At 34.0% G+C, this 22,700-nt stretch overlaps 4 protein-coding genes across 4 annotated transcripts; 2 read left to right on the top strand and 2 right to left on the bottom strand.

Annotated features, from left to right (window-relative positions):
- Positions 1 to 802: 802 nt before the first annotated feature.
- TRIADDRAFT_54414 (uncharacterized protein) lies at positions 803 to 3,353 on the top strand (the record flags this gene model as incomplete). Its single annotated transcript, XM_002110916.1, has 5 exons — positions 803 to 1,571; positions 1,722 to 1,933; positions 2,078 to 2,313; positions 2,620 to 2,722; positions 3,093 to 3,353. The coding sequence occupies 5 exons, from the start codon at positions 803 to 805 to the stop codon at positions 3,351 to 3,353; spliced, it is 1,581 nt and encodes a 526-aa protein (XP_002110952.1).
- Positions 3,354 to 5,006: 1,653 nt separating this feature from the next.
- On the bottom strand, positions 5,007 to 8,595 carry TRIADDRAFT_54413 (uncharacterized protein; the record flags this gene model as incomplete). The annotated part of the gene is made up of 15 exons (XM_002110390.1): positions 5,007 to 5,186; positions 5,297 to 5,428; positions 5,604 to 5,806; positions 5,919 to 5,999; positions 6,091 to 6,177; positions 6,293 to 6,405; positions 6,480 to 6,550; positions 6,722 to 6,850; positions 6,971 to 7,125; positions 7,210 to 7,291; positions 7,396 to 7,530; positions 7,696 to 7,773; positions 7,888 to 7,965; positions 8,193 to 8,311; positions 8,571 to 8,595. 15 exons carry the CDS (start codon positions 8,593 to 8,595, stop codon positions 5,007 to 5,009), a joined length of 1,668 nt encoding a protein of 555 aa, XP_002110426.1.
- A 3,775-nt stretch (positions 8,596 to 12,370) lies between these two features.
- On the top strand, positions 12,371 to 14,684 carry TRIADDRAFT_63749 (expressed hypothetical protein; the record flags this gene model as incomplete). The annotated part of the gene is made up of 7 exons (XM_002110915.1): positions 12,371 to 12,403; positions 12,705 to 12,775; positions 13,328 to 13,376; positions 13,598 to 13,631; positions 13,988 to 14,095; positions 14,221 to 14,283; positions 14,376 to 14,684. The coding sequence occupies 7 exons, from the start codon at positions 12,371 to 12,373 to the stop codon at positions 14,453 to 14,455; spliced, it is 438 nt and encodes a 145-aa protein (XP_002110951.1). The 3' UTR covers positions 14,456 to 14,684.
- A 465-nt stretch (positions 14,685 to 15,149) lies between these two features.
- TRIADDRAFT_22230 (uncharacterized protein) lies at positions 15,150 to 20,851 on the bottom strand (the record flags this gene model as incomplete). The annotated part of the gene is made up of 19 exons (XM_002110389.1): positions 15,150 to 15,365; positions 15,476 to 15,592; positions 15,661 to 15,884; positions 15,982 to 16,067; positions 16,231 to 16,297; positions 16,452 to 16,550; positions 16,628 to 16,735; positions 16,829 to 16,967; positions 17,034 to 17,102; positions 17,189 to 17,312; positions 17,414 to 17,529; positions 17,680 to 17,887; positions 17,954 to 18,018; positions 18,164 to 18,216; positions 18,331 to 18,442; positions 18,577 to 18,738; positions 18,855 to 18,980; positions 19,345 to 19,444; positions 20,718 to 20,851. 19 exons carry the CDS (start codon positions 20,849 to 20,851, stop codon positions 15,150 to 15,152), a joined length of 2,325 nt encoding a protein of 774 aa, XP_002110425.1.
- Between the last annotated feature and the right edge of the window lie 1,849 nt (positions 20,852 to 22,700).

Raw genomic sequence — 22,700 nt, 5'->3', positions numbered from 1 at the left:
CCGTAGGAATAGTTTTCATGACGTCATGATCTAAATGTGGATTTTGTGTCGATGGGTAGTTTAAAGATGGACAATTCAATTGACGTGATGGAAAATGCAAACAAAATGATATACAATTTTGAACATTATACTCGTATATAATTAAAAATTGACGTCATGATCAACTCGAAGCCATATCATCATATAGATTAGATGTTTCGACAATTGTAATTAGTATTTAAGAAAGGCTTTGCAACTAAAGCTAGGTGAGTAAGCGGAACTACCATTCAGTACGCCACTATTCGTTGCACAATATCGGTGCACATATGTATATATATGCACTGTCCTATAATAAAGGAAGGCTTGCAATGGAACGGTTCTAAGTTATAGAACTTACTGCTAATGCGATCGTCTTATTACTATTTACTAATAAAAAATACCCGTTCATGTGAACGGAGTGAAGGAAATAGAATAAAATATTGACAATGTTGTGTTGAACAGCTACTATTCTTGGACTTTTTACGTTGTAATTTGCATGTATTCTTCTGTATATAGTACTGTTGAATAATTTCAATCAAGCACAAAACTAAAGGTATCATGAAAATAACCTACTGTGTATGTACTGTATACTGAGCTTACGGTATCAAGGGCTACATACTAGCATATAGTACAGTATAAGAACAGGCGATAGTTGGAATGAGCCTGATTGTCCTATACGAAACCACTAAGAACTACGATAGGATTCAGTGAGTGGCCGTTAATACCGTTGTAGCAATGTTTCTTCTTGGCCATATAGAACTGTGCTGCAGCCTAGAGACCTAAAATGGACGATCAAAATTGGCCGGAAATCGATACTGTTGTTCAAGAACGTCGCTATGAACTTGTACTCCATGGTAGCAATATCAATGCAAGAATCGAAAAACACGGCGGTCTACATGCGAATATCTGCAAATTAACCAATCTCAATTTCCTTAGAATTAGCCATACTTGCTTGTCACAGTTACCTGAGGATATTGGCAACTTGATCAATTTAAAAAATTTAATCTTGGATCATAACAAGTTGACGTCCATTCCAAGCAGTATTGGTCAATTTACCAAGTTGAAATTATTGGATTTATCCTACAATAATTTGGAAAAATTACCCCATGAAATTGGCCAACTGGAGCAGCTTACTGATCTTAATTTAGTTTGTAATCAATTAATGGATCTACCAGCATCCATGGGTCAATTAGCAGCTTTAACTAGAATCAATGTCAGCAATAATAAGTTGAGTCAGTTGCCCAATCAATTCTATCATGCAAGTAATCTTTGTGAATTTAGAGCTGCTAATAATACGATTCATGGTGTAACCGATGCTATTGCGTCCTTAAATCAATTAAAGACCTTAGATTTTACGGGTAATAAAATAGAGTTAGTTCCTCATCAAATTGCGCTATGTAGCAAATTGAAAGAGTTAACTTTAATGGATAATCCTATCAAGGATAGGAAGTGTATTAAATTAACCAAGCAAAACAATAGCAAGCTACTGATTGAATACCTTCGTAACTGTAATAAGAAAGCAACTGCTGATAGCCAAATCAGTAAAAAGGGAGGTAAATTGTATGATAAGTTAGAAGATATCGCACTTTTTCGCTAGCTATTAGTTTAAATTTAAACATACTTACACTCATGCATGTAGGGATAAATGGAATATTGTTATACTACAAAAATCTCAAAACAAAAACTGATTGTATTTCTAACAGCTGGTAAATCGCCGGACCAAGCTGACAATGATACTTCTGCAAATTCGGAAGATCAGTTGATTGCGTTGGAAGTACGTATACTACCAACACCAGATATAAAAATATATTCCGCTGGTAATGTATTAGACGTTCGACCATATATAGTTTGCTGTATATTGAAAGGAGTGGATTTTAGTCGTGAGGACGTATTTAAGAAATTTATTGCCTTGCAGGTATTATTAATCTTAGATAATGCTATATTAATTGCTGATATTTACTCGACTTTACGCCATGATTGTGTAGATTGCACAATTGAGGAGAAGAACTCAAGAATTTTATCCATTCTTAAAATAGTCAATTTCTAATTTCTAATTTAGACCAAACTACACGATACTATCTGTGACAAGAGAATGCTGGCCACTATAGCTACTCATGACTATAGCAAGGTTGAATTTCCTTTATCATACCAAGCTGAAGCACCGGAAAAAATTTCCATCATACCATTGGATAAAGAATGTGCGGTTACAGCCAAACAATTTATAGATCAGCTAGTAAAGGATAGTAACGTCACAGGGCAAGCAAAGAGAAAGAATAAAAATTCTGGGTTGCAAAAGTAAATATCTACAGCTTGATCATTCTGATTGCTATTTGTAATCTTGTTAATAATACTCGTATTATTAAGTTTGTCCACAGTTAACAAATGCGATTTGCATTTATGTATATGTTATATGTATATATATATATAGATAATTCATCAGATTATAGTATTTTAGTATAATAGACTATAAGACTGTATCAAATTTAAAGCATAAAAAATGAGCGAGTCTAATACATTGTAAACTGTAATTTCTTTAAAGATGCATTTAATGTAATGTTATTGTTGTAGCTATATTTTCACATAAATTGCTCTTGTTGATAGGTACCTAACACTGGTAAAAGAGAGTAAAATACTTGCTTGCCTGATAGATTGTAAAAGTAACGTTATATCATTACCACCTCTAGTCAATTCAGAAAAAACCAAGGTGAGACGTATAAAAGTCCCTATATACATTATTTTAAGTTTACCTATTTACTCTCTCGAGTTGTAGAACTAATTTCGATACCGGCCAACTTTCAATAAATGTAATCGTAAAGAAGTATATAATTGCATAGAAGCTGTTAAGTTGTTAAAAAGTTTGATTAAGTAAACCTGTCATAAATAATGTAATTCAAGAATTTGTATGTTAGAAAGTTTATTTATTATTGATTATGCCGTGTATTGATGTATGTAATAATAATATCAAGTCTGTTTATAAGTTACGCAAATTAACTACCTGATACATGTTATTGTCTCTCATATAATAATTTATACAACTACTTCATTTGGCAAACTTCTTTTGAAATCTCTTTCAGATTTCTCCTGCCTCTAAAGAAATATTATTAGAAGTTACCTCCTCAAAGAGCCTAGCAGCTTGTAAGAAAGTTATGAATACGTTGATTGAAAATATCGCAGAATTAGTTATAAACTCGGACAAGGTTCTGGAATCCGAACCAAAATCGATTTTATTGGAACAAGTTCGAGTCGGAAATCAAGAAGGTAGCCTTAAAGTAGTTTATCCGTCAAGAACTGACTTAACGAATTTTCGAAAAGAAATCTCTATTCAGCGTGCTTAGTTATTAAAATAGTTTAACATTGGCAAATTATACATAGATTGAAGTGAAACTTTGTCAACTATGTGTACTGTACGTGTTCTGTAATTCATGTGTTACATGGCATGAAACGATATGACGCTAATTTCCCTTAATTCTAATGCTGGTAGGATGTATTATAGATTTATACTTTCTATCTGCGGTTATATCTCTTGATATAAGGTTGTAATACTACTTCCCTATATTAACTACAATCGACTCACAATTTTCCCTATACAAAATAGTATATCGTAACAGCTACAGTATAGGAGCCCTTTAACATGATCCGCGTCTTGTTTATATCGCCTCGAACCTTGTTCCTCAGCTCTTCGACCAATAGTCAATCTTCTACACATTCCTCATTAATGTGTTATCAGTGTTGAAAAATTTATATTATTCACTTGATTCGAAGTTGTAATCCTTTCTTGAAGGTACGGTTTAATATAATAATTAAAGAGTTCATTAAGTTCCTGAAATTATAAATGGAAATTTATTTATAGCTGTTATGGTACTGTACGAGTATATAGAAATAGTAAGTAATATCTTTTCGTTTTATGAACTGCAAGATGAAACTTGAATGAGAGAAATTTAAATCGCTATCAAGCAATGCCTTATGCCAAATAATAAAGTAGTTTATTTTATTTTAATTTGTGGATCTTTCTACAGAGAATTTTAGGAATGAAGAAATCACAAAGCCATTTTATCTATAATGCACGATACCGAATAACATAGCTATTGAAAGTGCGCGTCAACTAGTGTTAAAGGGGCTTTGTTATAAAACGAATTTTTCCTTTAGACTAGCTTAATGGATTACCCCGCAGTAAGCTACCATCTCAGAATCCCGCTATTTTGCAAAATTTGGTGACAGTTGTCAGCTAACTTTACATGTATTTTACAAAATCTATTTAATAAACACTAACTGCGTACTGCATTTGTCCTTTTATCTACTTTATGTATTTGAATGACTACTATAGTACAGAGCTTCAAATTGGAAACTTCGTAGTCTTTGGTTATATTATTTATCAGCTAATAGGGTATACCTATCGTACCTATCGAAGTAATGACAATAAATTTCCTAAATATCGAAATTTTATTGAATATGAATTTTTTTCAAAAAGATTAAATTAAATTTTAGAAATCGAATCCTAACTAATATTGTAATCTGTTACTGAGGTAATAAAATAGCTCATAATTAATATACCCATTTTTTGGTTAATAGTTCGCTAGATATACTAATGTTGTTAATATTAAACATTAGATCGCCATTTTTGAATTTAATTATTGTCGTATTGGCATCTATCATTGGATCGCATGATAGAGAGATACGACAGTCTTTCGGTTACAGTAGGATACTTTACACCCATAGTTTAAAATATCGTCCGTACATTAGAGAAGTACGGTAGTGGTTGGTACATATCGCTAGTTTACAAAAATTAACAAGGGTAACTTTAACATCAATGTACATTATACTGGAAAGCTGTATTTTAAGAGGTAACAAATTCTACAGCTATTTTTAATTACCAACGATCTGACAAACTTGTACACATACACATGATGATATCCCTAGATTTAAGCACTGCTGAAAATGTTCTGTTAACGCTAATTTGATGTAAATAGAAGATAGAAACAAGTTAACAATTAAGATGAAACCCAGCTAGCTGGAACCCATTGTGGCCTATTTATCATATTGTTAACTGCTTCTTGTAGCATGCTAACGGCATCTTGCAATTTATCGTTTACTATGACAACATCGAACATATGGCCATACAGTGTTTCATATTCTTGACCAATTTCTAACATTTCCCTAAAGTCTGCTTCCTATTAAGCCAGAAATGTATAGTAATCAATTGAGTGAGTTGATGGACATTATTAGTACTGACTTAAAGTAATCTGCATTATACTCGCATAATAACTAATTCAGATTTTACCGTGAATACTTGAGTGTTCGCATCGACTTTTGATTTATCAGTAGCGCGAGTATCACGAAGTTTCTCAATCGGGGGCGGCTTGATGTAGGCGACAAATGGTTTAATTTCAGGGATCCTTGCAGCTTTTAAAGACTAAAAAGCAGTAAGATATCCTTAACTCTGTTTACATACAAAATTGATATCATAAATCTAACAATTGTTTAATAAGGACAATTATCATCAATCCATCACTATAGTTGTCAGATTTAGTAATGTAAAATGCTGTACCGTATTTAGGCTGAAACTTCCAAAAAAATACAATGGTTACCTCTCCTCTTAAGTCAACTATGCAAACTCTTCCAGATGCAGCTTCCTTTTTTATTGAATCTATGCTTACTCCATATAAATGGCCATTAAATTCACCATATTCAACAAATTTATTACGTCTAACTTGCGTTTCCATAACCCTCCTTTCCACAAAATAATAGTCTTTTCCGTCAACTTCTGAAGGTTCTTTAGGTCTTGTAGTATCTATAAATGTTAGTAGGTTAATATTAATGCCAAATAAGGGCACAATTTATACAACGATCGAACAGAATTTAAGAATTAACAAATATGAATATATCATTCTGCTTAGCCTTACGTGGAATTGCAGTACAGAAAAGCGCAGGATCGACGGCAATCAGAACACGTTTCAATTCATTACGTCCAACTTTAGGTGGTCCTATATTAATTTATCAATTGTAAAATAATTTAACATAACATGAAGCCAAAAAATATAGGATGCAGTAGCTACTTTTGATAAAATTACCGACCTACTACAACCAGTGGTCTTAATACATCTCTTATTGGAGCTATCAATTTAACTTCTTCGTAAGTAATGATATCATCTATGCTTTGGCCTAATAAATTAGTGATTGAATTATGTTATGAGCAACCATTATAGGACAATTACAAGCATAAACGATAACGTCCAATAATTGTTTATCATTTCCGAAAATTAATAAAGAGCAATACCTGGATCTTGATTTGCTTCAAAAACTCTAACATTATCTTTTTTCTTTTTATTCCTTTTATTCTTTTTATTTGCTTTACCATTTCCTGCTATTGTTATTTCTTTAACTTTGCGCCTAGATACAAATTGAATAAACGAGAGTAAGAAATAATTAACAGTATTTTGTGGGATGTAATTAAGATCGAATACCGTTTTTGCAAATCTTCTCCGGGTATTAATCCTACTGGGCTGGCATTGTTATTGCGGCCGATTTTGCTAGCCTGCAAAAATTTTATAGCTTTGTAAATAGAGTAGATATTATAAAAATCAAATTTTATTAATATAATTGACAAGTTTACGTTAGATGTAGCAAATACGAGTTCTTAGAATTATACTCTAGTATATAATTTACTTAAATTTAATATTTAGAAGTGCGTGCGTCTAAAATCTACCTGCCACCAATCATCGTCCTTGCTGAAGATGCGTAAAATATCGCCTTTAAGAAAGCTCATTCTAAGATCTGAACAAGGCATTTCTTTATCATCTCTATAGTCATATGAAAAGTTGGCTTTTAAGTGTATCTACAATTTCCATAATAAAGAAAACGCAATGATTATACGACAGTTGTGAATGATATACATGTCTCAAACGAATTTACATAAAAAAACTATAGTTTTTGATAAAATATAATTCGGTTTTACCTCGACTTTTTCGGGATTCGGGTTACTACTTGGGTATAATTTAATTTTCACATTACCACGAAGACTGCCGACCATGTCAGCGACCTCATCTAGCGTCAGTCCATCAACACACCGACCATTAATTTCGTGTAATTCATCTCCTACTTTTACTAAACCTGAAAGTTTCATTGTTCATTGCATAATAATTAATTATTAAAAGAAAATTCTCAACGGCTTATGTCATAAAATTAACAGTTTACCAGAAGAGTCCACAATACTGCCTCTAATCACTCTACCAACAATGATGGAGCTATTCTTCTCATCGACTTTAATTGTTGCACCCTTAAAAATTTAGAAATGAAAGAACTGTTCATTCTGCTGCACTGTACGTATCACATTCAGCAAATATAAAAATTTTTCCATGTCATCTATGGAGCATAAATTACCAGCGGTTCATCTCCTTTCGCGACTTCAATATTCTTCATAGAACTTCCAGGCGAAGTATTATCTACAACGACCGGCGGTGCCCTCGCCGGAGAGTATTCTTTAGCTGCAATCATATCATGAGCAGAAAGCATATTCTAAAAATAAAATTATTAGAGAACCGTTATAAAGAAGTCCACAAACATAAGTTACTTAATTTATGGCGGTATTTTTGAACAGGTTTCTGCAATGGCTTAAGTACATTAAAAGTTGGTTACAACAAGAAAGTTAATCATTTAATTTATTAAAACTATTGTAAGTACCTCTACGTGCGGATCATTAAGGATTTTGAAGAGTTCGTCTATGATTGGGCTAGATTGTGCAGTCAGTTGATCATTGACCTAGTTAACAGATTTCGTAATGTGCAATTAGACCTACGACAGTTATTGACATAATAGCGAAGGAGTAGAATAGAGTAACTAAGGCTGTAACTGCATAAAATCTATTTCCCTAACCTTGTGAAATATATCGCTTGCATTCTGGTTAACCGGTCTTAGACACTTATCATCATATTTTAATAACGATTGCTTGATCTACGGAATGGCAATCAATGAAAACGTATTAGAATAAATTTTAGCTAGGAGTAGGAGTAAACAGAATTCTATTTTTCAAATATAATCACTCATTACATAAATTTATCTGTAAGTTAGTGATACGTATAAAATGGCTAACATTACTACTCGTTTTACTGACTAAACATAATATCAACTAGTCATGTAGTTGAATTAATTAACGTGATATATAATGTGCATAATGAAACCTTAGCTAATCCAAAAAATTCGGGACTTGAAAAGAATTGTTTTAGATGTTTTATATCATCAGTTCTTCCAGGTGCTTTAGCTTGAAATTTCTCCAATATAGTTAACAGCTTATTAATACCTAAATAAATATAGTTTAATACTCAGTTATTGATAGTAGTACGCATAGAAATACAATTTACAGCCCATAAGATGAAGTAATTATAGTATTCTGACATGAAGTGGCTAGCCAATATTACTCATCCTCCAACTAACTTACTACTGCATAATTTAAATTTCTATTGTTGTTACTAAGTATACTATCTAACTATATGTGTAGCATTAACTAGCTGAAATAATTTATCTACTTCATAGTCTTAGTACGTTGAATGAATAATTACTTTGCTGTTGTTGTACGCTCGGCATGATTATTTTCTTTACTTTCGGTGACAACGCTTCGTATATAAGTCTGAATTCTGCATTAGAAAAATTAGTTAGTTATGTATACAATACGTATAAGTAAGTATATATTAACAGTATCTAAGCACGCAATTATGTTTTACCACAGAAGCATAAAGGCATAAATTATATGTACAACAGATAAAATAGAGTTTTTATATTTTCTTCTCACGACTACCTTCACCATGTTTTAGTCATACTGATGTACTACACACTAAGTTATAGAAATGTAATTTAATTGGTTTCAAATATTCACTTGATTAGAAATTAATCAGTAGTAGATGGAATATTTCAGGCTCTAGGTTTAAGAAATTCTTGAAAATGATTTATAGCGGTGTTCTCAAACAAATTTTATTCTGATCTAGCTTATTCAGGATTTCTTAGAAGTCGATTGCAGAAGTAAACTTGTACAATAGTGATAGCAAAAATAACAACAAACAGTGCTAGCACTTCCTGCAACGTAGCTTGCCATCTAATATTCTCGTATGGGTAAAATTATATAGTCTGTCTGTTTTATGAATGACAGTTATGTTGATTTGTTTTGTGTTTAGTAGTGATCTATATGACGTAGAGTATCGAAATTGATTATTAATTTTTGTCTGTATCTGTTTCATTAGTAAATTATAGTATACAGTATATAGTATAAGACCGCATGTAATACTCGTATATAGTGAAAAAATGAGGGTAGTCAAGAGCTTTACTTCGAGTAGTTTAATCTCAAGGAAGAGTTATTGGCAATGGTGAAGACGTATGATTTTAATTTTTGCTCATTTTAAGTCTGATAAGAACATCCAATTAACATGAATTAGATGGACTCTTTCCAGTTCAATTACTACAGCCCTTATTAAGGATAGAAAGCATGCCAGTGTTGATGGATTAAATGACGATGTTACTGCAATCATGATCGATTTATCTAGATCTATCATCACGTTGTAATAGGAAAGTAACATGCAACGATGTACAGTATCACATAGTTATTAACACGATTAAGGAAGAAAATTGATCTTTTGCTAAATTCAAGATAGTACGTATAATACAGCAATTTAGCATGAACGGATGAGTACTTTGCAGTTGATGGCACCAGCCCTTTCTAGATATTACAGCATTCGTCGATTTAACGGTTAAATTTTAACCTGTACTACTGCTGTCCATTTTCAGTCTATTTACGGTGTTGCTGTTTATCAACAGCGACTTCTACTGTTTATTGCAATGTTGTTCAAGGAAATGCATGTATTACGATGTCCTCCTAATGACAATTTAAAGTTCATTACTTACATAAAAGAGATTTTGAATATCCACTTGTATAGTCTAGTGCAATCCCTTTATTGGTGTCAAGATTGGATCGATTGCAATAACATGAAAGAAATTTTGATCGTTGTTGGATTAAAGAATGATTTATATCCATTTTATTTGAATGACTTGAAGTCATAATAGATTGCTCCGTTAATGATGTTCATTACAGTACAGTATAGTCCAAGTTTATTCAAAACTAAACAGTCTTGACAGTATCCCTCTATAGTGATTGCAGGCAACACTTGTATCAAGATGAGGCAGTGCGATTGGTAAAAAAGAAAACGAGCGATATAGTGTTTAGAATCGTCGCGGATGCTAGTATCAATAATAGGCGTAAACTCATTTCAATTACTACTCGTCTACTCGTACGTTCTGAAAAGTCTGATCAATTCCTTTAGTCTATCCCAGGTTGCTAGTAATATCTTTACACTCAATATTGAAGGTATCGATAATTACAGTCAACAATCTGCTGTAGGCTAAGTCCATTTGATTTATTTATTTAACTGCTTGGATACAGGCTACTCATTCGTTAGCGTAATAATCATTATTATTGTCATGCTTCTTTCCCTACATTGAACCTACATTCAAGCCTACTACTACCACAAAATATCAACAGAATACGTTATTCACCAATTTGAATTCAATTATCCCATCACTTACGCTATAAGCAAGTATTACATTCGACAATTTGCCTTTTTCTTGGTTATTGGTATCGGATTCTACAAGATTTTCCACCTCTTTAAATCTTCCTCAACATAGCAAACATGGCTGCAAATGGGTTTCTATACCAACTACAGTGTTGGAAGTGGTTGTCAATTTTACCACCCGTGTTGAGCGTCACTGGTGTTGTACGTTCGATCGTTACGTCTGAAGTCTCGTGAAAAATAGAGGCTTTAGTATAGGCTTGAAGGTAGGCGTCAACGTCACTCACCGCTATTGAATGCATGGGCGAGGTGAAGTACTCTACCACTGACATTGAAGGAAGTGAAGTGACTGTTAACGCTTCATGATGATTGGTTGAAGCGGTAGTACTTCAATCAACTTGTCAAGTCATACCACTATTTTTACACATTACTCATCTCAATACAGTCTTACTACCGACAGTGACTGTCATGGAACGCTACAATCGGACGACGCTGGCTTGCTATGCGCTATCGCATTCAGGATTAAGAAATCCAGTGTGAGCATGCTTAATATGGTACCACGTGCAGTTTCAGCCTAGGAGCAAGTCCTCCATACCAATGGATGACTCACCCACCGGTGGTTTCACGGTAAGTATGACGGCCTATACTGGCTTATACTGGACTGGACTGTACTATTAATATTTTCAAGAAAAGTTTTTTCTTTTACCCTACTCTTGGATGATGTACTGTATTCATTCCATAGTGCCATTTTCAATTGATGGAAAATACTACGTTTTAACATGTATGGATAGGACTTGCAGAATTGATTTATTCTTCTTCTTATTATTCGACCCAATAGAGTATACAAGTAACTGTAAGTATGTTTGAAAGCATTTTGACAACAGTGATGTTTCTTGATGACTCATACCGACACAGTACAGTACAACAAAGTAAAATGCAACAATTCTAGCTAGTACACTACTGTGTTACTGTTGTGTACAGTATTGCTATTTACAGTTCATACCAACAACTAACAACTGTATTGAAGGCTGGTACTACTCTCAATTAGCATGGAGACAAGAAATGGAACACGTTAGTTTGAAGTTATTGTAAAACTAACTACTAACTCTTACTCATTCTTTATTGTATTGAAAAGCGGCGGCTTATATAGGTGCGCTGTTCACACTTGTAACGCAATATAACTGCAAGTTTGTGGAACCGTAGATACAAAATCGTACCCACACAGCAAACCTACGCTTGCTCAGAATCAGTGGCCGTTATGGGCCACCGTACAAACCGGACTAGAGTGACACTATTAAATTGACCAAGGTGTACAGTGCACAGTACTTTTCATACTGTATAACAGACTGTACCCACAGTACATTGTACCGTGTAAGGTGCACAATAAAGCAGCCTAGTATCCAACTCTGACCGTATCGTCACTCGATACGTGAACCATAGCGCACAAAGGAGTACTTACTATAGGCCGTCAAGACTACTTCTCGGTGAATACTCCCCTAGACTACAGTAATATGCTAGACTTGTATAGTATACTCTAGTCGCTATACTGCATATCGATACAAACCGTCTGAAAGAGAACGCTAGCAAGCGTAAAGGGATTCAGCATCAAGAAAAGGCAAGATAGCCTACGCCTGCAGAGAGGCAATTGGAAGCAATTGCTTGTTCAATTTATTCAAGTAGAAGCCTATATTGTACTTCTGTGTACGAATTGCAAGCTGGACTACAAGTTATTCAGCTTAAAATTACTTATTCGATAAAATATCGCTGTGTGAAATAGACCATTGATGATGGATACTTTTAATCAAATGGCACTCGAATATGAAGAGCTGGAACTTCAGGTACTTGACATCTAGCCATACTGCCTTGATATTATGTCTAGGTGCAGCTTTTACGTTCATTTGAAACCTTCTTTTAATAATGTCGTAGTAATCATAGATGCAGAGTATAGGACTAGAAAGCGATAGTTTGTTGAAATATTAAAGAGTATTATGTAATATCGTAGTACATTGTAGAACAGTTGATTTATTGTTATACTACGACATAGTATAAAAAGACGCATATTAATTTCAAACGGATTGATTGTCAATGATACCTTTCAGATATACTTTAATGATGACGAATTTAAATCTATTTTTACAGGCTGAAAACGGAATTATAGATGCCGATATTTATGCCAAATTATTAGCCATATATCTTCTACAGAACGATTTGTACGTATGTAGGGCTATTAGATACGTGCTAACCAACACTAATATTACTTTTACAGGAATACATGATAACCTGCACTAAATCAGTGATGTCGTAGCATGCATGGACTATTCGAAATAATCCTTACAGGCTGCACTTATTCTACAGTAGTAGTTGCACTCATACAAATGCATTGGCCTAAAAAAATCGCACCTTTGCTACTAGCAATCGAGTATTTCATGAAATAGTTCTGTACAATATTCACTAGGAAAACTACAGTAATACATGAAGGAAATAAAAGCAACAGCAATAAACTATACATCTACGATTACATACATATACCTATAGCCTATAGGAAGCTCCATCAATAAGCAAAAGAATTTTGATACCAATAATTAACATATTTACTATCAAATTTGGAATGTTATGATTCTGGCTGTGCTCCGTATAGTAGATAAACATTTTTAACTCGCGAAATTTTTATCTGCATTGATGTGTCGTCGTGAACTTAAAATATAGCCAGCTATAAATGTATTATTCATTAATTTCTTAAACTAAATGAAATACAACTATAGAATTAGTGCAAAGTTTTTATGGAAGCGAATACCCGAGGATACCCTCAAGGTGATGTTCTATTTAATGATACGATGATACTATACGTAAACAAGTGTGTCTTTGCTACCTTGAAAGGTTTACAAATTGCGATTAGCTACCGTCTGTTTATGCACCTACAGTATTACTCAAATTAAATATTTACTCCATGCAGTTCGTGGTGTTACGTTATGTTGTGTTGTTTTTGTACATGATGGATGGCAATGATTTCATAGTGTCTTGTCTTTCTTTAGGAGTGTAAAGAAATAAGAGCTGTATGGGAAATAGGTAAAAGTATGTGGCAAAGGAACTATCCTCAGATGTATGCAAGCTTTGATTATGGGTGGTCGGATTCCATCAAGCCAATCATTATCGCATTGAAAGGTATTTAATCATAATAAATTTTACAAACATCATCAACCATTAAACATTTTAGTGCAAGTAAAAGTGATCTCATGTCGATAAATTTCAATGACGCACTGTATATGCTATTATGTATTTTCGTGATGCAATTTTGTATCAAAATTCAAGGAAAACAACTTCCGAAATTAGTTGTTTCCGTACAATATTTTATGTTATATATCTTTACTGCAATTCATGAAATAGATTATTGAACTGATCGCTGACTTTGTTTGTTGATATAGCTAACTGTAGAAATAGGGCTTTTCAGCTGGTGAGTAGGGCTTATGACAGTATTAGTTGGAAAGATTTAGCGGCTATTGTTGGTTTATCGGTTGAAGATGCCATCCAAGGTGAATTTAATTCTCGTGGAATGTTATCTAGTAAAATAGTTATCGTAGAGATATACACTTATTTAAAATTCACCGGTGATTGCATACAGTAGTTACACGTTTATTCTGATTACTTATAATCGTAGCTGCAACAGAAAGAAGCTGGACGGTAGATGTAGATTCCCAAATGATAATGCCAACGAAGATAGGTATGGGATTTATTGCTACTAACAGTAAGATAACAGTGTTTACAAATTAGCTTTCGAGTAATCAATTCGTCATTCTTTTCTTATTATTGTAGTCGATGATACACAAATTAAGAATATTACCAATGAACAATTAAAGAAGTTGACGGACTATGTTACTTACTTAGAGAATTAATCTTAATTCTGTTGCCTTTACTTTAATGCTATAAGTACTATGTTAGCTTTCTTTAGTGTATATTCTATTCCACAATCCAATCGTACTGGACAATGTACGGTGCTATGGCGTTGACATGTAAAATTTCATCGACTGTAAATACTTTTATTATTGTGGATTTTCCTTATGAAAATTAGGAAACTACTTAATTTTTGAGTTGTATTCAATTTGATCAAAATTAATAAATTTCAATCATTGCATATATACTTTAATGTGGACGTGATTACTGCCTTGGTCGTATACTTTTATATAGATTTTAACTAACTATTCTCGTAGTAATATCTTAGTGAGAAGATTCGGTTGACGCTTCTAGATAGAATCGTGCATACTGTATAACTACGGGGGTATATATAGTTAAAGCGTGATACTTCATTTGTAATTTTCACCATCAATCATCAAATTTTCAGACTAAGGTCAAAGTTACCTTTTTATTCATTTAATCCTAAAATAGTTAATATTTAAGCGAAAATATTCTAATCTTACGTTACAGCTGCTTTTCATTATTTTTAAATTAATTTTAAAACTTATAATTAGTTTTAATATGCATGGCATTACAAAAAATTTGTATCAGATCTAGAATATTTAAAAATCTGCACTACCATTGACTGATGGCTATATCATCCTTACGCAGTTAAAGGGATGCTGCATAAGGCGTTTATAATTTTGCTTTTGTTTGCTCTCGTAATTCTAATTTTGCAACTGAAGTGAGGTGAACCTCATCAGGACCATCAGCGATTCGAAGCGTACGACCGGCTACATAGTAGTATGGTAGGATAGTATCTTGACATACCCCGGCACCACCAAATGCTTGGATTGCTCGATCAACTACTTCACTACACATGTTGGGAGCGACAACTTTAATCATAGCAATCTAAAAAAGAGATTATTCAATGGATTACAATCTGATTTTGTCATAATGCAAGCCGATCTGATATATAAATAATTTTATAATAATAAATTTATAACTCAATAATGCAGTACTTCTTTGCGTGCAGCTTTAGTTCCTTTGAGGTCAATCAGGCGAGCAGCCTTAAGTGTTAACAGTCTCGCTTGTTCAATTTCTTGCCTGGACCGTGCGATGTGATGTTGAATGGTATTCTGTATCAATTAGGGCATTATCAGTACAATATTTTCATTAAAACCTTTCAATAGGGTAATAAAAATACCATTTCCGCTAATTTCTTGTTAAAAGCTACACGATTCTGAACACGGTCACACATTAATGACAAAGCACGTTCCGCTCTGCCTATGAGACGCATGCAGTGGTGAATTCTACCGGGACCTAAACGCCCTTGGGAAATTTCAAAGCCACGACCTTCGCCCAATATAATATTCGACGCCGGAACGCGAACGTTGTCAAATTCAATTTCTAGATGACCATGAGGGGCATCTAAAAAGTTGTTGTAGATATATAATCAAGTAAGAATGCGAATTATATTTCGCAGACTACAGATTTTTAGATTTTGACGATTAAGTAAAGATCTTACCATCATAGCCAAAAACTGTAAGAGCCCTTAATTTCTTGACTCCAGGAGTTTGCATAGGAACCAATATCATAGAATGACTTCTGTGCCTAAATTACCGTATCTTAATTTTAGAGATTTAAACGAAACTTTCTACTCTTACTATAGTACGTATGCCCAGATTTATCCGATACGTTCTATAATGATTATATCAGTTAGAAGCTAATGTATGCTGATATAACATCGTTTAAAATTTTAAAAGAGAACGCATACTTTTGAACTTCTTTTCCACCTGTACGGCCCATTACTATAGCAATCTTACATCTAGGATCTCCAGCACCTACAAGATTATAAATCATAGCAATCATTTTACGCGATTAAATTCGTTTTCTTTTTTGCTACTGATGTAGTGTCAAGTGAATAATCTATCAGTTATCCATTATTAAATATTTAACATGTGCATAAACTGTAATACTTTAACGAAATAAACTTACCACTGCTCCACCACTTGCGACCATTAACGATATAGTAATCGCCGTCACGAGTTATTGTCAGCGCCATATTAGTAGCATCAGATGATGCGACATAGGGTTCTATTAAAATGTAGCATTAAATTTGTGCTGAATCCCAGATCTAAGCAAGAATATCACGAATTTGAACAGATACCAACCGGTCATACAGTAACAAGATCTAATTTTTCCTTCAAGTAAAGGCTCTAGCCATTCTCGTTTTTGTTCATCCGAGCCGTATAAATGCAAAACTTCCATATTTCCAGTATCTTTCAAGAAATTTAAATTATATCAAATCTTAGTATATTTACTAAAAATTTTGGAAATATCACATTATGAATGGGCTTGAGCTAACTCTATACCTGGAGCGTTGCAATTGAAAATTTCAGGAGCGAAATCTGACCAACCCGTTATTTCTGCTAATGTAGCATATTCCACTTGTGACAGTCCTGATGCTCCAGGCAAAAACAAATTCCAAAGGCCTTCCTGCTTTGCTTTCGTCTATTAATAGAAGATTTTATACTTAGTCGTGGCAATCACTATTACACAAAGTAAAGTTAAGGTTACCTTGAGTTCTTCAACCATAGGAAGGACTGTCCATCGATTTGAGGCATTTTGCAAGTGTTCATGGATTACCTAAACAGGAGATATTGATGACAGATCTTAGATGAAATGATTCAAAAGAAGTCGCTAAATCAGGAAGATGTTTATTTGTGACATACTTGCTCGGCTGGGAAAACATATTTCTTCATAAATTCTTTCATTTGCTTTTGTAATTCTCGCGTTCTAGACGATAGCTTCAGTATTCCAAAGGAACCATTATTATCATCGAAAGCTGTAAATTCGCTAAACAGTAACAAGTTATAATATTTCAGTGCGATAGATAAAATTATTACATAGTCTGTTGTAGCAAGGAGGATATATTTAAAGCTGGAAATAGTAATTACCTTGATTTTGAAAGCGCAGCAATTACTCCAGCCTTAGCTGCAAGAGGTACAATTCTACCATACGTTTGGGCAGTTTCAGAGCTAGCATTACCTTGAATGGATCTTGCGTAAACTCCCTGACAGCAATTATAATTATGATTATAGTAATAGTAATAGTAATAAAATTGCTTGCAACAAATTATATCCTTAAATTAACAACAAACTCGTAAGAACCCATTTAAAGCTAGTTATATATGTAGTTTGCCATAAATTAAAATTGAAATCACCTGAGTAATTCCGACCATACGGAATATGGACAGTGCACAGTAGAAGTTCCAATTTGGCAGAGGCGGTTTTAAACCACGATAATAGCAATAGGTATCAGTGAGTTCCTTCTCTGTTGGAATTCCTGGTATTTTGCTGAAAGCTATAAAATAATTCAAACAAAAAATTAGTCTCGCGTTTATATAAGAAATCGCATGGTAATATAGAAGTCTACCAAAAGAAGGAGTCAATCCTTTCAATTCTTCAACGATCATGTGATAGGGAGTACAGCAATACGCTACATCACTTAGAGGATTACCAAGAGTAGACAATTCCCAGTCAAGAACAGCAATAACGCGAGGCTATAAATAGAGATTTAACACAAATTTGTTAGTTACCGCATCTGGATATGGAGTGGCTATTGTCACAGTCACTACATAAAACACCCAGTATCACATTAGTCGTATATAACATGGAATTAGTGTTGGTACAATAGACGAGTAATACCTCAGTAGGATGAAAAATCATATTATCCACCCGAAAATCACCATGTACGATTGCTATAATTAATAAAATATAAATTAATAGCAGCTAGAAATTTGTTAGAAAAAGAATATACGAAATAACGTTTTATATCAGTCCAGTATCACTGTAATAATTTCATAATGGCTTACTAGTTTTTCCTTCATTTTCAGGGATATTATTGCTTAACCATTTGAATAAATAATCCATCTCCGATACCTCACTCGTCTTTGATGCGATATATTGCTTATTCCAGGTAGATACCTTAGAATAAAAGATAAAATTTATTTTCCTTAGCTTGCTAAATTCTATTCATTAATAAAAGTGAAAGCGTTATCGTTTAATTCACGCACGTTATGATAGGCTGTAACGTACAGGAGTTACGCATTATTGCTCACCTGACGCTTGGAGTAATTCGTTGTTGGCCCGAAGTCTCCCAAGCCAATCTTACTCCAATCAATACTATGCAATTTAGCGAGTGCACCCATCATAGCAGCATAGATGGCTTGACGTTGACCTGGGGTCATTCCAGGTAATTCCGGGTCACGAAATATTCGTCCCTAAATTTACGATTGGAAGTATAACAGTAGTTGATTCTATGAGTATCAATTACTGTATGCAAGATATCTGCTACAGGAAGTAGTTAATTAATCGTGATAACATAAAAGTGTCTTACCCTGACATGCTGCATAATATAAAATTCAGTCCCAATCACAGAAGGATCCTGGCAATATGCGAACGGCTTCGGGACAGGATATCCAATTGAATATAGTGCTGACAGAATACGATATTCACGGTTTACCTATCAACATAAAAAATTATGTTGAATCACAACTGTATTATTGTTAATTCATTACAGTGCCAGAATAAAGACTTTTAATAACGGTCAAGATATTATCTACACTACTATTCAATGATATAATCCAATAAGGAGGTATATACGTACATTCATAGTGTATTACATGCATATTTAATATCTCAATTGTTAATATTTCTAAAACTTGTTTACTTTTGTTGATTATTGTATACTGAGATATGTTTATTATAGCGTTACATGGAACTCTTGATATCTGCTTCAATTCAATTCAATTCATGCGAGAGAATACATATAACGTAGCTAAAATCTCTAAGAGGCGTAAATGTAGAATAAATGATTCCTTCCATACCATGTGAGCTTTTGGCAATAATTTTCCAGGAGGTTTTTTTCGCATAACAAACTCTTTTCCTCCAGCAGCGATGTAAAATGTAGGATTTGACTGGCCAGAACTGTATCAAATATCCAATGGGCAATACATATATCAGAATACAAAGGTTAACTATTGGAGTATTAATTGCTCTATTCATGTATACTAACTAGTTCAACCTTTATTGATTAATCTCAATAACCATGCAAGGTAACTTAGTTTACTATTTAGAAGATGAAGAATTAATCATTAATTAACGCATTGACTACCATCTTCCTTGCCACCTGGGAGGGAGGATACGTGCAGTATGTGGTGCTGTATCTAGTACAGAGTATTAGAATATACTGTAGTTGCAGCCCAACCAAAACAGGTGTATTGTATATGTTACGGATTCAACTGCTGTAGTCACTACAGTAACAGTAAATATGGCGTTGCATTAATTGTATTTCAATAATGTATAATTAATCTCGGTTGCATCTCACAAACCAAATCTCACTTAGCAAAGCTATACTCTTATAAATTACTATATATTCGTACTGAGGTTTATAATATACTGTAAATGTAGCAGCGTCACAGATTCTAAGTACGATGTGGCAGTAAAGGACTATTCACTGCTGGTAGTGTATCATTTTTAAAGATGATTATATCCAGCTATAGGTTTAAGAAAAACGTTGGCATCAGACAATTAGAATCAGCACTACAGACACTGCTTACTGAGCTTAGAGATATCTTCAAAATATTTACCCTCACATACATGTACTTCATCAGCACGGCGAAGCGTGCCGAACAAAGCTAGTTTAATTAATCCAAAGTATCATGGACTACCTAGTAACTACATATCACTGATCATAGTCAATCACGCTATTGGTCTTGAAAATACTCCGTATATGACGCTTATGTTCGACCAATACATGGTATAGTATATCTGTCATAAAAGGCAGTGTTGAGCATAATCTATACGTATAATACAGTACATTAACAAATCAATTCACTGCGTTAATGCTACATTGCAATAGCACAGAATTCAAAATTCTAAGTTTAGGATTCAAGAGTGGTTCAAAAATACTGGTTAAATAGACATAACATGCTGCATACCCTCCCTCACGTAATTTATAAAGATCAACGTACTGTATGCAGGCATCCAGTAGGCGTGCACTGAAGTGACTAAACACTGTACCGTATATCTCTATAAATATAAACCTTATAAATAGTATGGGATACTTTTTCTGTCGTTTTATGCATGCATCAAAAATGCAATATTATTATAATTGGTTCTTTATGGATACGTTTGTGTCCGTATTCTATCTATGTTATTGCATGTCCATTACTGGAAAATAAACATTGTATAGGAGGACAACCTGTATTGTCGCACAGTAAAGTCGTTCGATTGCTGAGGAAAATCATCTACATGTTGCATCATGAAGTTACGCAGTCTTGCTTCTTCGAAGCGGTGCTGTGAGCGCACAGGCGTTGTATCGTTGTTGGACATCTTTTTCGATTTTACAGTTAGGTGAGCAGCTGATCGAAATTGGACAGACTTTTCCAAGAGCTTGTTGGGATTCTCAACCTACCACTTTGCTACTGCGAGGCTTTAGCCTTGAGTCAGTAAAACTGCTCGGACGTGACACGCTATATACTCTTCACTCTCTACGCCTCCGTCACTCCACAGTATGTACACAATGGCACTACAGTAAACATACTGTAAAATATACTGTAGTACTCTACGGAACTGGTACAGAACACTAGTATACAGTCTACACTGTACAGTCTCATTTCGGCTGCGGGGTCACTGGGTCACTTAACAGGGTTCACGAAAAAACACTCTTGATTGGCTTAAATTGGTCATGACTTTATACGTTATGTTATATGCGATGATACAATATATTGTATATATACTGTATATAAATATAAATAACATATACAGATAGTTATGTTGCCATCCAAATGAGTAGTAAAAATGCAGAGCACAACTTAAAAGGAAGAGAGAGAGAGATGTGAAACTATCGTTCTCTTGTGCTACAAATTGGAAAGTTGATCGGCACACAGTACAGTCAAACGACCAACAAATGTACTTCTGTATCGCACGCTCGAAAAAGAATTACTATCGTAATTATTTACTCTTAATCCAGGATATGTTGCAATATATCGCAACATATCCTGTATAGACCGTTTCTATAGATAACTTTTACTCTGTATTTAGCTGCCAGTGTGCGGTAATAGTTCTACCGTACAGTAAATATGACCAGCCAAATTGATGATCACCCTGTCTACAGTAGTTGGATTTTAGTTGTACTCTACTCAGTCTACTGTGCCGTATTGAACTACAGTACACAAGAAATTGAGCTTTTCTTTTACCTCCATGCATGCGCCAGTGTACGGTGGCTCACAATTGTGATTGTGAGCCACCGTACCAATGTCTTTCATTCATCTTAACTATGCTGTTAACAGCCTTAGCTGCATTGCAATGCCCTATATAGTGAATGAGTGGATACGTACTTTATATCATAAACTACAGGAACTGTACCTTTTGACTGGTTGCAAAATCAAGACAGATGACTACTCTTTCTCCTATAAAAACCAATAAATCAGTTCAGTACTGACAGCCCAGCTGAAAAATACTACGTATGTAGTAGTCGGCTAATAATACATTGCAATGTTTCTTAATTTAACTTGTATGATTAGTACAGTATGATTGTAGGCAAGGCAATGAACGTATGTATACTGATTTGTCCTCTCGAGTATAATTAATTTATAACTACATTGTTGTATATACTCTACGTACTGTATCAATAATACAGACATTAGTGGATTGCCACTGTTCTCTTGTAAGTAAATGCAATTACCATAGTTACCGTATTAACGAAATAATATTGCATAGAGAACATTTGGATTTCCAGGGATTGTCCTTATTATGAACTTGATAATAAAAATTAAGGCGAGTAGTTAATGTCCATAACCTATGCACTGTTAGCGGGAACATGTAGGCTTTGAAAGATTGTTTTAAAGTATACTATTGCCTCTTGTTTAATTATGACAATTTACTGTACAGTAATTCGTAACTCCACGGTTGCGTACAGAACTAAGTGCGCCGTACATTGATTAATGACTAACGATAAAAATATATGGTGTATAACATTTAGTGCGGTACTCTATGACTATACTATGTAGTATAATTATGACATAGAGTATTTTAATTATTTGATGATACTATTTATTCTCCAGTCGACACAGCAGGCAGCGGGACACCTTAAGGCCGTTCTTTCTTTGTACCGTTACGCGTACTATCGTATGGGGCTTGCTATTCATAGAAGTCCATAAGTAGGTTGGTGTCTTGCAGA

This window comes from Trichoplax adhaerens, genomic scaffold (assembly GCF_000150275.1).
Source record: "Trichoplax adhaerens TRIADscaffold_3 genomic scaffold, whole genome shotgun sequence".
Classification (NCBI taxonomy): domain Eukaryota; kingdom Metazoa; phylum Placozoa; class Uniplacotomia; order Trichoplacea; family Trichoplacidae; genus Trichoplax; species Trichoplax adhaerens.
The sequence above is the reverse complement of the archived record's forward strand: the minus strand, read 5'-3'. Positions and strand labels throughout refer to the sequence as shown.